The following is a 2,371-nucleotide window of genomic DNA, read 5'->3' as shown; positions in this document are numbered from 1 at the left end:
GCGGGCTTATTGAAAAATGGCAATTTCTTCCAATCAACCGATAAAATAAAAGTTTTGTTTTTATAATTCAAGTTACCAAACATATTCAATAAAAAATAAAATAAAAAAAGCTGAAGATTTATAAAAATAAAAATAACTGTATTTGTATATAAATTACCTCTAGTCAATACTATTACTCAATGGGAAAAAGGAAAATAGAGGAAAAAGAGGAGAGATTAAGGAAGAGAAAGGAGATGTTTTTTCAGACGTAATTTAAACAGAGATACTGTAGTAATATCTTTGATGGTGGATGGAAGATGATTCCACAGTCGAACCGCATGGACACTATATGAGTTAGAGAAGAAAGAGGAATTGTGGATGGACATTAAGAGTGATTTGAGAATTAGAACGAAGAAGTAAACCATGAACTGATAAGCGTTGAAATTTTGGAGGTATATAGGAGCGTTAGGAGTATGAATTACATTGAACAAAAGTGAAAGGGTCGGAGGGATTTACCTACAGATCCAAAAATGGTAAGCCGTTGTATTAATCAATTGCTCAATTGTATTTTTAGTCAAAATTATAAGTAAATTGTTTGTGTTTTCTGTGTGTATGTTAGTATTGATAAAATATAGTTATTTTTAAACGTTGTTCCATTTTGAGTTCTGACCTAGTTACAGGTCTGAAAATAATAACATAATAGAACATTGTTATACCTTCGGCAACCACAACCTTCTCGTCGCGTGCCAAATTTAAAGAAATGTTTCGAGTCATTAAGTACTAAATCTCTAAAAATAATTTTCTCAGAGATCAACTTTGTATTTATACCTTGGTCAACCTTATATAAAGTAAAACCTAAATTTTCATTTAACAGGTAATATTATTATATGGGTAGTATAATTTTAAAGATAAACCCAACGGTACAGATTGCTCCAGCAGCGATAGAGCTACATAATAGCAGACAACAACCCGGTGATCTGTACCTGCCAATTACCTACGAACATTATAACGCGAGAAACGAACATAAAAAACACGAAAACAAAACCTTACAAAACATAACCTCTCCATGTTTCCCGCCTAAAACCTATTATATGCGCACGCAGAGCGAGAGAGCTAGCGCACGTGGCTGCTTTCTGTATAAATCCATCCTACTCCCGCGCTGGCAAGGCGAGACAGCTAGCTCACGTGGCGCCCGCCGAGATAGCGGCGTCCCGCTCCCTCTATTCGGAGTGGGAGACCAGCATTCAAGATGGCGCCGCTGCTATCGGCACGTCTCGCGTCAGTGCTACAGTTTTATTTAGTTTACACGCGACAAACGTGCGCGACGTGTAGAGAACTGTATCACAGTAGCTCGGCTCGATGTGTCGCGAACACTGCGCGGAAGTTTGTTGATATATTTTGATTTTAGTGTCATGTGGTATTGTTTTAGTTGCGCGCGCACGCTGCGCAACAAGTGATGGGAGCGCGGAGTTGGCGGCGGGCGGCCCAGAGCGCCGCCGGCTGCCTAGCTTTGGCCTACGGGACTCTGCTGCTGTACCAGGCGGGGGCCGCGCCCCCGAGGGCCCCGGAGCCCGTGACGCCGCCGCCCCCGGCCACGGCCACCCCTCGCCCGCTGGTGACAGCCCTCCAGGACTTGTTTATCAGTGTTAAGACTACGAGACATTACCATGACCTCAGGTTGCCTATTATCCTCAAGACATGGTTTCAGTTGGCGAGAGAGCAGGTTTGTTTACATTCAGTTGTTTACATTTTATTGTTTACCGTGTCTCTATTGGATATGACACAATCTCAGATTAACTCAAATTTGGTTTCTACCTACAACAATTAGTACCTCAATATTATGAAAAATAAATTAATACATTAAAAAACACATCCTCAAAAGTCAAATCAAATCAGCTAAAAGGTACACCCGCCTTATAGCTGCAACTTTTGTATATCTAAGCTCAACAGGTGTAACCGCAGACTAAGTATGTACATTTTTTGTATTATTTGGGTAAGTTTTGCTCTACATTCATATTACAAACCTTGTATAACTTGACCGAATGAGTTTTTTCCGTTCTGCATATAAATGTAAACCAAATACCTATTACATAAATAATAAAATGAAATCAATTTCAAAACAAAAAAATGTCAGGCAACTGCAGAATACCATTTAATTTCTAATACCTAATTTTGAGTACTTGGTGATTTTTTCGCTTTTATAACTAGGCTTCTTTTATTATTTTGAACATGAAATAATATTTGACTTAAGATTTTCTAAAAAAGCTTCTTTGAATCTCGAAAGGAAAACAGAAAAATCTTTCCGGTGTTATTCAATAAAATTATAACGTTTCAAAGCCTTTCTCCGAAAGGATAGGCAGAGAGGATATAATGCCACATCACTCTATCTTTG

At 38.6% G+C, this 2,371-nt stretch overlaps 1 protein-coding gene across 1 annotated transcript; it reads left to right on the top strand.

Moving 5' to 3' along the window:
• The first annotated feature begins 1,224 nt into the window (after positions 1 to 1,224).
• On the top strand, positions 1,225 to 1,831 carry LOC148271895 (uncharacterized). The gene has a single exon (XM_088240785.1). The coding sequence runs from the start codon at positions 1,436 to 1,438 to the stop codon at positions 1,805 to 1,807; it is 372 nt and encodes a 123-aa protein (XP_088096911.1). The 5' UTR covers positions 1,225 to 1,435; the 3' UTR covers positions 1,808 to 1,831.
• Positions 1,832 to 2,371: the final 540 nt, after the last annotated feature.

The sequence above is a fragment of the Micrasema longulum genome, unplaced genomic scaffold (genome assembly GCF_059751315.1).
Source record: "Micrasema longulum isolate JH-2025_06_02 unplaced genomic scaffold, ASM5975131v1 h1tg002597l, whole genome shotgun sequence".
Classification (NCBI taxonomy): Eukaryota; Metazoa; Arthropoda; class Insecta; order Trichoptera; family Brachycentridae; genus Micrasema; species Micrasema longulum.
Note: the sequence above shows the minus strand (reverse complement) of the source record. Positions and strands in the feature narration are given on the sequence as shown.